Source organism: Monodelphis domestica, chromosome 2 (assembly GCF_027887165.1).
Source record: "Monodelphis domestica isolate mMonDom1 chromosome 2, mMonDom1.pri, whole genome shotgun sequence".
NCBI lineage: Eukaryota > Metazoa > Chordata > Mammalia > Didelphimorphia > Didelphidae > Monodelphis > Monodelphis domestica.
The window spans coordinates 230,844,851-230,857,490 of NC_077228.1; the positions used below are offsets into that span (position 1 = coordinate 230,844,851).

General features: G+C 43.8%; 1 protein-coding gene across 1 annotated transcript; it reads left to right on the top strand.

Annotated features, from left to right (window-relative positions):
• Positions 1 to 3,882: 3,882 nt before the first annotated feature.
• MYADML2 (myeloid associated differentiation marker like 2) lies at positions 3,883 to 10,978 on the top strand. The gene has a single exon (XM_007482842.3). The coding sequence runs from the start codon at positions 4,403 to 4,405 to the stop codon at positions 5,324 to 5,326; it is 924 nt and encodes a 307-aa protein (XP_007482904.1). The 5' UTR covers positions 3,883 to 4,402; the 3' UTR covers positions 5,327 to 10,978.
• The last annotated feature ends 1,662 nt before the right edge of the window (positions 10,979 to 12,640 follow it).

A 12,640-nucleotide genomic window follows, 5' to 3' on the forward strand; every position in this document is an offset into this window, starting at 1 on the left:
CGAAAAGCAGTCTCATACAACTGTTCGAATGGGCTCAGCCCTGGATTTTCCCCTAGAGGGGCTATCCTGATTCTGGTTAGCACAATTGTGAGAGCTTGGTATTTAGTGAGGTCTCTAGTGATCCATGGGTGGATTTTAGTCTCTACAATACTCAGGACCCTATGTGGAGTCAGAGTTTCTAGGGGTTGGCCTAGAATTATTTTAGATACCTCTTCTGCCATTTGGGCTATAGCAGAAACTGGCCACCCTTGGCTAATCAAATCTAATTTTTTTGAGAAGTAAGCCATGGTCCTTAGATTGTGTCCCAAGTACTGGGCTAAAACCCCTAGGGCAAATTGCTTTCTCTCTTTCATGGAAGAAAAGAAGGGATTTTCAAGGTCTGGAATTCCTAAGGTTGGGGCAGCAGATTTTAGAAGTAAAAAGGCTCCTTTTCATTTATCCCCTCCCCCAATCCGGGGGTTCTGAGGCAGGCCCCTTCATGGCCTCGTAGAGGGGTTTTGCAATGATCCCAAAATTAGGGATCCAAAGGCGGCAATACCCTGCCATACCCAGAAAAATTTAGAGCTGTCTTTTGGTGGAGGGGACAGGTATGGATAGGATGGCCTGTTTCCTGTCTGTGGTCAGGGAACGGGAATTTGGGGTTAGGCTGTGTCCCAAGTGAGTTACAGACTGGGACACCAGTTGGGCTTTGGAGGCAGAGACTTTGTAGTCCCGTTCTCCTAGGAAAGGTGAGAGACCATGGGCTGGGAATTTATCACTGAAGGTCATGCTTCTTGCTTGTCAAGAGTATAACATGGCCATTTAACATTACAAAAGGAAATTAGTTTCTCTTTTTTCAAGTTGTATAGATCCAATTTTTCCCAGTTTTCAAGTATATACCCCAAAGGGGAATCTCGGGGTATGCTCTGTCTCTGTCCCATTTTGATGTGGAATGGCCAATTCCATACTGAAGGTCAACAACTGTGCATCCACAGAAGTTGCCCGACCTATAGCACTCACGTTTAGTGAGGTCAGAGTCTCCCCTTCACTAGAAGGTCTTCTAGTATGAAAAAGGGGAGCTGATAGACCCCAGATCCAGTGGCCAGACTAGACTGACTTCTGGGGCCGATGGGAGAGAGAGCAAAAGAGGTCCCACAAAGATGTCATCCAAAAGATGGGGGTTTCAGGTGTTAGGGTCTGGGTTATCGCCCACCACCACGGAAGACCAATAGACAGTGCAATCAGGCAAAGGGGGTCGTTTATTGATCTGGTACATACCAGGGGACTCAGCATAGAGTTCCCCCCAGGGGACTCAGCACAGAGCTCCAACTGTAATTCGTGAATCCAAAGGTTTAAATACCTACTATGCCCCAGCATGTATGGCCCTCAAGTCCTTATCTGGTATGTACTATTGCTGGAACCTTGACATGTTTACGTCTTCTGCTGGGGGTCTGCTTGGCCCCTAAGTTTTTATCTGGTACATACTGCTATTGGGACCTTGATATGCTTATGTCTGCTTACGGATGTTCTGAACTTCCATGGCCAAGCAGTTGGGGGTCTGCTCAGGTCTCCCTCATGTGAGATTTAAAATGGTTGTGGTCTTAAACTGTAGCGATTAAAATAGTGGAAGATATAAATTGTGATAGATATAAGAGAGGGTGAGTAAAATTGACCGCAGAAAATATGTTTCACTACAGTGTCTTGGTTTTAAATCAAATATAAGGTGGTCGCCAGGGAAATATTCCCAATTATTCAAATACCCAAGTCAACTGGGTTTTATAGAGATTTTTAATTAATAATATAATGAGGAATTAGAGAAAGAGTAGGAAAGGAATAATTATGAAGGGTCTCAAGCCAATATGGCCTAGACCTGAGTCTTAAGAGAGAGAATCAGTCAGTCAGTCAGTCTTTTAACACTCACCACAAGGTCTGCCTAAACAAGGATTCTAGTGACACCAGGCCAGCTCCATCTTAGCTGACTTCACCAGAGAGCCTTCCAGCCAGAGACTGTTCTAAAAGGCCTCTCTCCAGAGCCTCCAGAGGGACAGAGTCCCCTTAGAGGAGCTCCAGCGAGACCTCCTTAGAGATTGTCCTCCAAGAGCTTCCCTTCTCCAGAGCCTCTCTCAAGAGATTTTTCCCAAGCAGGCCTCATCAGAGATCCTCCAAAAGGAATTCCTCCGAAGGGATATATCCTCAAGAGATTCTGCATTTTCTTATATAGGGGTTTTTCTCCCATGTCACTTCCCCTAAGTCCCTACATCTACCAATTACTGTAGACGCTTTCCAAAGGACTGCCCATCTGAATTCCTGCTAAGTCGACAAATCTCCTCAGTAAGTCTGAACCAGTGAAAACACAGCTGAGTCAACTATTCTCATTAAGACAAAACTTGCCTGACCCTTTTAGGTACCTAGCATCCCATTGTATCAATTCTAAAAACAGGCCTGGCTCAAAGAACTCCTTGCCCCACCATAAGCATGGATCCAAGTACTTTCTTTGTTTAGCAAGGAGTTTTCTGCCCTAAAGCAGTCTTAAGTCCGGGTGGAATAGAGGTCCTCCCATTTCTGATCCTGGCGAGTTCTCACATCAAAATGGGGAATGTTTCTCAGTAGGGAATTTGTTCCAATTAAGAATTCCCCGATGGGAAAATTTTTAACATTCACAAGTCTGAGAGATTTCAAGATTTACACTCACAGGAGTCCAAGAAAGGCTCCTTCCTACCTGAGAAGCTGTGTCAAACACGTTGGGTACCAGATGTTGTGGGGTGCAAACGTGTACCCCTGGGGTTCAGGAAGGATACCTTTTGAAGGAATGCAAGACTCCAAACTTAACTTAAAAGTAAAGAGATATTTATTAGTAATGTTGCATTTTTGGCAAGCAAGACAGTGGAGGGAGGTTGCTCCCCAATACTTCAGTTCTGGGGTTTTTATATTCAATGAAGACTTGACTCTGGGGCAAAGGGCTGGGGAAGAGTTTTCTCTGAAGGCATGGGGGTGGTTCTCAAGATTTGGATAAATGGGACAATCAAAGGAGAATAATTCTCTCAGGTCAGATGTTTTGGGTTGGGAGTCAGAGGGTGTAAGTGAGCAAAGGAATTTCCCTGATAATAGTTTGTCTGAGTTTCTGGGGGTACAATGCCCATGAAAGTAAGGGCTAGGCAATGGGGGTCAAGTAACTTGCCCAAGGTCACACAGCTTGGAATTGCCTGAGGCCAGATTTGAATCTAGGACCTCTCATCTCTAGGCTTGGCTCTTAATACCCTGAGCCACCCAGCTGCCCCTAAGACTAGTTCTTTCTAACCAGTTTGGTGTTTCAGTGTTTTTCAAGGTTGACAGTAGGCACATGGGGACCAAGAAAGGAAGAAGAGTTTTAGGGAAATCATTATTGAGGAGATCTTATTCAACCATGTCCAATTCTTCATGACCCTGTATGGGTTTTCCTGGCAAAGATACTAGAGCAGTTTACCATTTCCTTTCCCACTGATTAAGGCAAACAGAGATGAAATGACTCATCCAAGGTCATGCAGCCAGTGAGTATCTGAGGCTGGATTTAAACTCGTTTTCCTGACTCAGGCCAGGGCTAGTCACTGAGCCACATAGCTGCCTAGGGAAATAATAGTGAGAGAGATTTTACTCCCCCATAGAGATCCAGGAATTATATTCGGAAACCTAGAAGGAGGAGCTGACTAAATGAGTGACTAAATGAGTGGGGGTGGGAAGGGGAGCCAAAGATAAGAGGCTCTGGAGATTAGTACAAGCCTGTCCAAGGGGCTAGCTAGGGTGAGAAAGGAGAGAAAGGACAGATAAGGTCAAAATGGAACCGATCTCTCTCGGAGCTTAGGGACATCTGCCCTGTCAATCTCATCCCACACAACTACTCCCACCCCCACTCCTAGTTCCCTCCAGAGTCCCTTTCCCAGAACCCAGTGGGCCCCTGCTGGGAGAAGGGGAACAAAGTCGCTGTTCCAGGGCTCCCTACCTCCTCCCGTCCTCAGCAGAGAGAAACAAAGCCCAGCGGCAGGGCTGCCACTGTTTAGCAGTAAAAGTCCTCGCTCCAGCTACCGTTGGGTTAATGGATCTGGCATGATGAGGAGAAAAGAGTGAGGGTCAGGTGTCGAAACCCCCCAGTCCAAGCATGGGGGCTGGGCTATTCTGGGTCTATGAATACATATGCCTATTTATACCGCTGGGGTGGCCAGGAGCCTTCTGCTGCAGAGAAGGACGCAGAGCTGCTGCTGCTGCTGCTCCTGAGAGGAGCTGACTGCAATGTCAGGGGAGCAGCCTGAGATGACAAAAGGAATCTGGTGACAGCCAAGCAGCCCGCAGGCCGCCCTGGTGGCATTTAGAGGCTCTTGGACCCCAGCAGTATGAGAAGGATTGACTGAGTCCCCCCAGGAGGTGAGGCTGGAGTCCTCAGGTTGGAGGGATGGGGAGCACCATGGATCCCCCAGGGGGTCCATACCTGAACCTGGGAGCTGTCACTTCCCCCGTGGGCACTACCCGCCTGCTGCAGCTGGCATTTGGCTGTGCCACCTTCAGCCTCGTGGCACACCGGGGTGGCTTCGATGCTGCCTACGGGACCTTCTGCATGTCTGCCTGGTGTTTTTGCTTTGCCCTCACGGGTTTGGTGGTAGCCTTCGAGTTCACCCGCCTCCATGGGTGCCTCCGTCTCTCCTGGGGCAACTTCACCGCGGCCTTTGCCATGCTCGCCACCCTATTGTCAGCCACCGCCGCCATCGTGTACCCGCTCTACTTCACCCGGCTCGAGTGCCCCCCAGAGCCAGAAGGCTGCACTGCCCGTGACTTCCGCCTGGCCGCCAGCGTCTTTGCCGCCTTAGTCTTTGTGACCTATGCCACTGAAGTGGTCCTGACACGGGCACGGCCGGGCCAGGTCACCAGCTACATGGCCACCGTGTCCGGCCTGCTGAAAATCGTCCAGGCCTTTGTGGCCTGCATCATCTTTGGGGCCCTGGTCCAGGAGAGCCGCTACGGGCGCTTCGTGGCCACTCAGTGGTGTGTGGCCGTGTACAGCGTCTGCTTCATTGGCACGGTGGTGGTGGTGGGCATGAGTGTGACTGGCCGGGCTGGAACTCTGGGCTTCCCCTTTGACCGGGTGGTCGTCGTGTACACGTTTCTAGCAGTGATGCTCTACCTTAGTGCAGCCGTAGTCTGGCCCGTCTTCTGCTTTGACCCCAAGTATGGGTCTCCTTCAAGGCCCTCGGGTTGTCCCCAAGGAAGCTGTCCTTGGGATAGTCAGCTGGTGGTGGCCATCTTCACTTATGTCAACTTTCTCTTCTATGTTGCTGACCTGGCCTACTCCCAGAGGATCCGCTTTGTGCCCACTCTGTAGGTCCAAGAGAGAGCTAATGTTGCTCTCCCTCTACATTCTCTGTGCTGGGGTTGGCACTTCTCTCTCTGTATCTGTGAGCAAGAAAGAGTGGGTGGGGAGTGGAGAGCAGAGGGAGAATGTCTGGGATGGAGTTGCTGAGCTTTGGAGGGCAGACTGAGTCAGGGAGGGCAACAGGGAAGATTTAGAATCTTGATATTGGGAAAGTCCAGATCAAAGAATAGACAGTTGAGACTAGCCCTTGTGAGGAGGTTTAATAATCCAGGGGGAGAGTGTGACTCTAAATGGGGTGGAAAGAGTACTATATTGTCTCTCCACCCCCATCCCCAATTTAAATAGCTGGAACAGGACAATTTACCTAAAACTTATTTGCCTCAAATTTCTTTGCCTTATCACTAAACTCCCAATTTCCTAGCCCTTATTGCTCTTCTGCCTTGGAAACAATACTTAGCATCATTTCTAAGACAGAAGGTAAGGGTTTAAAAAAAAAAGAAAGAGTTGTAGATTAAGCTGAATGTCAAATAAAGCTTTTTGTAAGAAAAAAATTTTTTTTTTGCCTTATGGTCTGAGCTCAGTAGATCAGTGTGTATATGGAATGTAAACTCCATGAGGGTAGGGACTGTTTCACTATTTGTCATATGCTCAGGAATGAGCACAATGCATATAATGAACCCTAAATGTCTGTTGAATTTCATTGGTTTTCATTATTTTGATATCACACCATCAATGTTGTTGTTTTAAAATATATTTCTGGACAATTGCTTTTAGGCAAGTGATTGGCCTGGACCTCTCTTCTCAGAAACTAGTTAGTCTAATTCCCTCATTATACAGGTACAGAAATGTAGAACTAGAGAATCTGAATGATTTGTTCAAGGTCACACTACTCATTAGTGGCAAAGCTTCTAATTAAAATCTGGTCCAGTGTTCCTTCCGCTTTAGCATGATTATTTCTTGGCTATTCATTGGGCTAGCATAAAGTAGAGATGAATCTGGAGAGCAGCCAGAAGGAGGTTGGGGATGGAGATGTGCACCATTTTTTACAGAATGAGAACCCAGCTTACGATACTTTGGACCCTGGTCTACTACTGCCAGGCAAGAACATTTTGGGGGCACAGAATGCTGTGGACATGATGCCAATGCAAGAAACTAAAATTCTCTGGGGCCTTTCCATGTCACAAAGGCCAGCATGCCTTCATTAATTTGGGGTCAAAAATTGGAGTATCTTGAATAGTTTTCTCTTAACTGAGGTTAAGTTCCTGGACTTCTGGGTTCCTGTCAAGACCTGAAGTTTACATTCATTTAGACAAATACTTCCTTTCCAAGAGGCCAGGATGACATCATACCATTGAACAGAGCTGACCACATAATCCTCTAACTCTTTCTATCCCATCTTCATCCCTATCATTCTTCAGTCTATAGCTCTAGAGACCTTGGGCCAAGCTGCTGCTAACTCCCTCTTAGTCTTTCAGGAAGCAACTAAGAATGGAAATAAAGTTGAGGAAGTCAATTTGTATACTGGTCTGACTGCATCATTTCATTGAAGCATCCCTTCCTCTGCCGAGCATATTATAGATTCAGTCACAGAATATTTGAGTTTGATGAGACTTCAGGAATTATTTACTCAAATTGCTTTATTTTATGGACAAGGTCTAGAGAAGGCCCTGGGGATACAAAGAAACAGGGTACCTTCCTTTGAGGAGCCCACTCTCCAAGTCAGAGTTCTTCAGGTCTCTCCTGGGTAGAGAACTGTCTGGTTTCTATAACAAGCAGATTCTCATAGTTCTTATAGCTGTTTCTCAGCTGGCAAGAAAGTAGGTGTGGAATGTGGCCCCAGTTCAGGTAGTTTTCCCAGCAACTGCTATGAAATCCTGCCAACATGGTGTCATATCTGTTCTACTTTCACAGTTTCAACTATCACCCTATGCAAATAAGTCACAAATTTCTATCTCTATCTATTTCTATCTCCTAGGTGCCAGTCCCATATATTGAACTGCTTTATGGTCAGTTCCAATCTCTTTCTTCCTTCTTTACTTCCTTCTTTTATTCCTTCCTTCCTTCATTTCTCTCTTCTTTCCTTCCTTCTTGTCTTTCTCCCTTCTTCCTTCATTCCTTCTTTTCTTCTTTTCTCCCTTCCTTCTTTCATCCTTCTTTTTTCTTTTCTTCCTTTCTCCTTTACTCCCTCCCTTCATTCTTTCCTTTTTTCCTTCTTTCACTTCTTTCTTCCCCACCTTGCCTCCCCTACCTACAAATTACTTCACTTTCATTCCAAAATGTCTTATATAACTTGGTTTCTTAATAGATGTAACAGATCTTTCCATCACTTTCTTCCCTTACAAGAGGGAATAGATCAGAATCCTTGCTAAGAATTCTGGGTCTTGTAGTGTTTGGTGTTTTTCCTAATCTCAGAAAAGTGGTAGGAATATCAAGCAATTTCAAATCAGGCTGTCATATTATGCAACTCCAAAATTGAACAAGCTGGGTGAGACAATACAGAAGAGAGAAAGACAGAGCTGGGGAAAGAGTGCTCAGCAGAAACTATGGCAGTGGTGGTAACCTTGTCTTAACTTCTGACATCTGAGGAGAAGGAGAGATTGTAACACTGAGGTGGTGATTAGAAAGCTGGAGATTGTCCCTAGCAGTAGAAGCTTGCCCTTTGTGGCTTAAAGGTTTAATTATGAGGAATCCCTCTATGGGGGAAAGTGGAAGAACTGAGCTTTGCTCTACAAAGACCAGAAAGAGACTGATCAGTCTTTTTCCATCTCCCCTTTCCTTCCTCGTACTTATTCATTATGGGATGGTTATATACTTCCCTCCACCCCCTGTAGTTCTTTACATAATATTTATTATGACTTTGGATTTTCCCTTTCACATAAAGCTATGGTCAACCCAGACATGTATTTCACATGCTTAGTTTGAGCATAAGTTGAGAGTGCAAACAGGGAAGCCTCTGACTGGTTTGAGTTTCACAAAACTCAAAGTTAATGGCAGCAACTAGTTGGTACTTGGCCAATGGATAGAGTGCTGGGTCTGGAGATAAGATCTGAGTTCAAATTTGGCCTCAGACACTTACTAGCTACTTGACTCTGGCAAAACATGTAACCTTTGCCTCAGTTTCCTTATCTGTAAAATGCTCAGGAGAAGGAAATAGCAAATAGTTTCAGTATTGTTGCCAAGAAAATCCCAAAAGGAGTCATAATGAGTCTGACACAAATGGACAACAACAATAACATTTGGTATTTTTTCTTTAATTTTCTTTTTTCCTTTTTCTTTTTAAACCCTTACTTTCTGTCTTGGAATCTGTACTCTGTATTGATTCCAAGGCAGAAGGAGTAAGTAAGTAAGTAAGAGTAAGGGCTAGGCAATGGGGGTCAAGTGACATTCCCAGGGTCACATACCTAGGAAGTATCTGAGGCCAGATTTGTAAGATTAAAAATTAATATACAATAACTCCAAATATTATATTTTATAAGATTTATTAATAATCACTAGAAACCCAGGCGAACGATTATCAGGGAAACTCCCTTGCCATTGCATCTTCCCTAGAAACACCCAATGACCCCCCTAGGGTCCTGAGATGTTTATCCTTTTTGATCATCCTCTATGAATCTTTATGCCTCCAGGCAGACCCCAGTCAGATGACCACCCCACCCCACCAAATGCCTAAGGGCTTACCACTCTAAGTCACGTCCACACCAGGACATAGTATCTGTTGTAAAGAGTATAAAATCCCCAGAACTGATGTCCTGGGTGGGGGGGAAGGGAAAAGCCTTTCCATTCATGCTGTCCTCTCAAGGAACTGCTCCCCATCTTGCTGTCCCACCTTGCTATCCTTCTGGCCATTCTCAACATTACTTTCTAAATTAAATTTCTCTTTTTATTTTTAAGTGAAATTTTGGAGTCTCGCAAAAGGTATCCTTCCCAAACACCAGGGGTACACATCTGAACCCCATAACAATTTTGACTATTTAATAGTTCTGCATTTTTTCTAGTTGACAATAGCCATAACAAGAAAATTGCTTTTGCAAACTATATCTTGCTTTTAACTGTCTCTAGACCATTGTCTTTAGGATCAGCTTTTGACTATAGTTTGAACTTCAAGATTTGTCAGTTCTGATCACTTCATTAAGTGTACATTCTTTTTGTACTAGCAAAGAATTAGAAATTGAGGGATTGTCCACAATTGGAGAATGGCTGAACAAATTGTGGTATATGACTATGAAGGAACATTATTGAGAAATGATGAGAAGGATCATTATGAAAAAAGCTAGAAAGACTTACTGATGCAAAGAGAAGTGAGCAGAACCAGAACAACATTGTATATAGTGATAGCAACTTTTTTTTTCTTAAACCCTTACCTTCCGTCTTGGAGCCAATATTGGCTCCAAGGCAGAAGAGTGGTAAGGGCTAGGCAATGGGGGTCAAGTGATTTGCCCAGAGTCACACAGTTAGGGAGTGTCTGAGGTCAGATTTGAACACAGGACCTCCTGTCTCTCGGTCTGGCTCTCAATCCACTGAGCCACCCAGCTGCCCTCAATAGTAATGTTTTTTGATGAACAATTGTGAATGATCTAATTATTCTCAGCAATGCAGTGATTCAAGACAATCCCACAGACTCATGATAAAAAATGTCATCTTCCCTCTGAGAAAGAGCTGCTGTAATCTAAATGCATACTGGAACATACTATTTTTCACTTTCTACTTCTTTTTTTAAAATTTGAGATCTCTTCCACAAAATGACTAATATGGGAAAATGTTTTCTATAACTGCACATGTAAAATCTCTTACCATCTCAGGGAGGGGGAAGGGATGGTGTAAACCTTAAAATTTCTTAGACTTATAAATGTTGGAAATTTCACCATTGGGAAATTTCATACTTGAAAAATTTCCTATTGAGAGTGGGAACTCTATTGGAATGTGAACCCCATTGGCATGGGAGGTTCCTCCTCCTCCCTTCTTAAGATTACTTTAGGACAGAAACCTTTTACTGAACAATGGAAAGGACTTTGACCTATGCTTAAGCATAGAACAGGAATTTCTTTGAGTCATGATTGATTTTAGAATTGATACAATAGAGATACTTGGAATGACAGAACCAGGTCTTGGAAAATACAATTTCCACCCCACTCAGTCCTAACAGGATTTAGGAAGGGCTGCAGCAAAGGATCAAGATTTAAGTATTTGAGAATATGACCTTCAACAGACATGTGCAAAGCCACAGACCTCTGGGCGGTCCTGGGTTAAGCTAGAGCCACCATTGGCACAGGGAAGACATGGACAGTAATTGGTAGATGTGAGAACTGAGGGGAGGGAACTTGGATGGTTTCCTTAAAGATAGAGGGGTCTGAGGACTGAAAGGTGGTTGGTTGGAAAGGTTTTTGCTCTGAGAGGTGGTGCTTTGAGAGTTGGCTCTGAAGGAAGCTGGAGGTGGAGGCCCCTGAGACTGTTTCTCCATTTTGGTCACGTGAGTGATAGGGACTGATCTCTTTTCTTTGCCTCAGCTATCTAAGGGCTTGGGCCTTTTGGTCCAGCCTGAACAGAAGGGGTATTTAAGCCCTATTCCCTTCTCTCCCCTTTCTCTCTCCCTCTCTCCCTCTCTCTCTCTATCTCTAATTCCTTTCTTCCTCCTATTTGTAATTAAACTCTATAAAAGGTTGACTGCTGACTTGAGTTTTCATTTAGGAATTACATAGCTGAATTCCTTGGCGACCTTAAATTAACATATATCAGTCTTTTAAAGTGATTTCCTTGTCACATTGGGAAGGAGTGAAGGAAGGAAGGTGGAAAGAAGGGAGAGAATTTGGAACTCAAAACTAAAAAAGGAATGTTAAAAAGTTGTTTTTAATGTAAATGGGAGGAAAATAAAATATTTTAAAAGTACTAAGCACAAGGTAGGATTTGAACCCAGGTCCTCTAATTCCAGAATCAAAATCCTTTCACCTGTGCTATGTTGCTTCTTTGTCATCTTGTCTAACACCCTCATTTTACATGCAAGGAAATTTCCTTTGGAAAAACTAGACTGTGATTAAAGAGAAATGGTATGGTAGCTTGAGAGTATAGTATGGCTAGGTGAAAGGTCACATGACTCTAACAAGTAAACTCTTTCAGACTATAAGAGCAACACATTTATTGAGCATTTAAAAGTTTATCAAATGTATTACATACATTATTTCATTGGATCAAAGTAAAAAGTTTGTATTTTATTAAATAGGCCATGGGGAACAACTCAAAGCTTTGGAACAAGGAAGTGACATGCATTATTAGAAAGAATGGTTTGGCAGTGGTTCCTTGGATGGATTCAAGAGAGGAAAGACTGAAAAGAGTCACATCATGTAATAGGCAATTGCAATAATCTAAGACAGAAGTTATAAGGTGGTGGCTATAGAAATAGAAAAGGGGGTATAGATGCTAGAACTATTCTGGAGAAAATGGGGCAAGGCAGAAAAAAATCCTGGATCAAGTCAGAGGACCTGAATTCAAGCTCCACTCTCCTTACTTTGTTGGTGTTAATGCTAAGTCATTCAGTCATGTGCAATTCTTCTTGACCCTATGGACCCTTATCCTTGAGGATTTTCTTGGAAAGATTTGTCATTTCCTTCTCCCGTGGATTCTTTTGTCAGGCAATCAGAGTTTAAATGATTTAAGAGGTTAAGTCTGAGGCTGGATTTGAACTTGGCTCTTTCCGACTCTAGGCCCAGGACTCTATTCACTAAGTCACCTAGATGCCTGCCATTTCCTTCTTTCTTTTCTTTCTTTCTCCCTTCCTCCCTCCCTTCCTTACTTTCTTTTTTCCTTTCTTTCTTTTGCATAATTTTTGTAAAATCCAAGATTTAAAATTTTTTTGAGAAAAATTTCAGGAAAAGAAGCCCACTAACTCCTTGAATCAAGAAAGTGAACTGTTTGGAGAAAGTGCCATAAAGGAACCTACCCTGCACCAGAAGATCCAGAACAAACTTTGGGATGTAATTGATTGTCCTTAATGGAGTTGAACAAATTTATTCTGAATGGAACCAATCTCTCCAAAAGCCAGGAAAGAAAGGCCAGCTAGTCACCCAGCAAACTGATACAGAATCCAGGGAAAAAGTCTCCTCTGACAGTCTAGTTCACCAACACAGTGAGAATCCAAAGGAGAAGTTCAAAGGAGAACTCCCCTTGAACAGGAAGTTCAGGACCTTAATAATCCTTTTTCCACATTACTTCCTGTCCTTTCTCCACTTTACAGGAACTAATCAAAGTCTTTCAATTTGCCTAGCACTGCCCAGAGTCAGGGCAGTGGCCTCTGGAGTTTTCACCCACTCTAACAAGTGATTTGTGATCTCT

Excerpts from the sequence above, each read along its gene's own strand:
- MYADML2 (XM_007482842.3), top strand. The coding sequence starts at position 4,403 with ATGGGGAGCACCATGGATCCCCCAGGGGGTCCATACCTGAACCTGGGA.